Source organism: Colletotrichum karsti, assembly GCF_011947395.1.
Source record: "Colletotrichum karsti strain CkLH20 chromosome Unknown Scaffold64, whole genome shotgun sequence".
Taxonomy (NCBI): Eukaryota; Fungi; Ascomycota; class Sordariomycetes; order Glomerellales; family Glomerellaceae; genus Colletotrichum; species Colletotrichum karsti.
Window position 1 is genome coordinate 65796 of NW_024065964.1, and position 1235 is coordinate 67030.

The window sequence follows — 1235 nt, forward strand, 5'->3', positions numbered from 1 at the left end:
ATGGCTTCCAACTCGTTCAGAGACTCCATCAACTCTCTGGGCTGGTCGCGCCGCGATCAGGATGTCCCCGTCAACACGTCGCAACAGACTGGTCTGCTATCATCTATCAAGTCTTTCAACCCGTTTGGGAACAACAGCTACATTCAGCTCCCGACGACCGAGGGAGCAGGAGCCCCCTTGCCCGCTGCCAGTAGAAGAGAAGAGGAGGAAGGCTTTGCTACGCGTGAGTCATATCTTTCTCGGACGCCTCCCTCTGTAGCTATTCCTTGAGCTATTCCTTGAGCTTGAGCTCCATACACAACTCCCGCCCCAGCTCCCCTGCGGCTGGTAAAGGCTCGAGTTTGGTTGCCATGTCTCGGTTTGCCATGTGAGCAAGCGGCTTGCTAAACAGTGGTGTCGTTTCCGGCCTTTTTCCTCCGCATCAGCCACGCTGACGTAGTATTCGCTCCCAGTGAGTCGATGGGACCGGTTGCTCATCTTCGGTGCCTGCAACCTGGGCGCGCTCGCTTGCTTCGTCATCTGCTTCGCCCTGTTCCCAGTGCTGTCCCTGCGACCGCGCAAGTTTGTAATTCTGTAGGTCCCCCCCTTGCTGCTTGGCTTCTGCCCCTCCAACCCCCATGCGTGCCAAACAGGCTGGCTAGATGCCGGCATCGCAAATCGACAACGAATGGTTAGGTCGGAGGGTGGCCATGGGCGGAGGGTTTTCCCCTTCTGCATCTACCCGGTTTCCATGCCAGATGATCTTGCATGACGAGCTAGTCTTGAGCACCACATCCGGTGACAGGACCGCGTGGCTAGTGCTTCAAACTCGAATCTGCTTTTTGGTGATTATCTGAGAGAAATGCATTATTTGCTAACCTATTGCCCCCCACAGATGGACACTTGGTTCCCTCCTGTTCCTGGCCTCCTTTGCGGCCGTCATGGGCCCTATGGCTTACGCGCGCCATCTTATCTCCGGGCCTCGCCTGCCTTTCACCGCGGCTTACTTTGGGTCGCTCTCGCTGTCGCTTTACTTCTCTCTCGGTGTAAGCTTTTGGCGCACTTTCACCGTCGTACGAATCATTGCTGACAAGTCATGACAGCTTCACAGCACCTTCCTCACCCTCATCTCAGCTCTCATCCAGCTGGCATGCTTGCTTTGGTATCTGGTCAGCTACTTCCCAATGGGATCCAGCGGCTTGCGATTGGCAACGACATTTGGAGCGAGAAGAGCAGCGGCTTGGATGTCTGGCTAA

At 55.9% G+C, this 1235-nt stretch overlaps 1 protein-coding gene across 1 annotated transcript; it reads left to right on the top strand.

The window, feature by feature from the left end:
• On the top strand, positions 1 to 1235 carry CkaCkLH20_12710 (golgi traffic protein; the record flags this gene model as incomplete). Its single annotated transcript, XM_038895422.1, has 4 exons — positions 1 to 223; positions 453 to 573; positions 875 to 1025; positions 1083 to 1235. The coding sequence occupies 4 exons, from the start codon at positions 1 to 3 to the stop codon at positions 1233 to 1235; spliced, it is 648 nt and encodes a 215-aa protein (XP_038739254.1).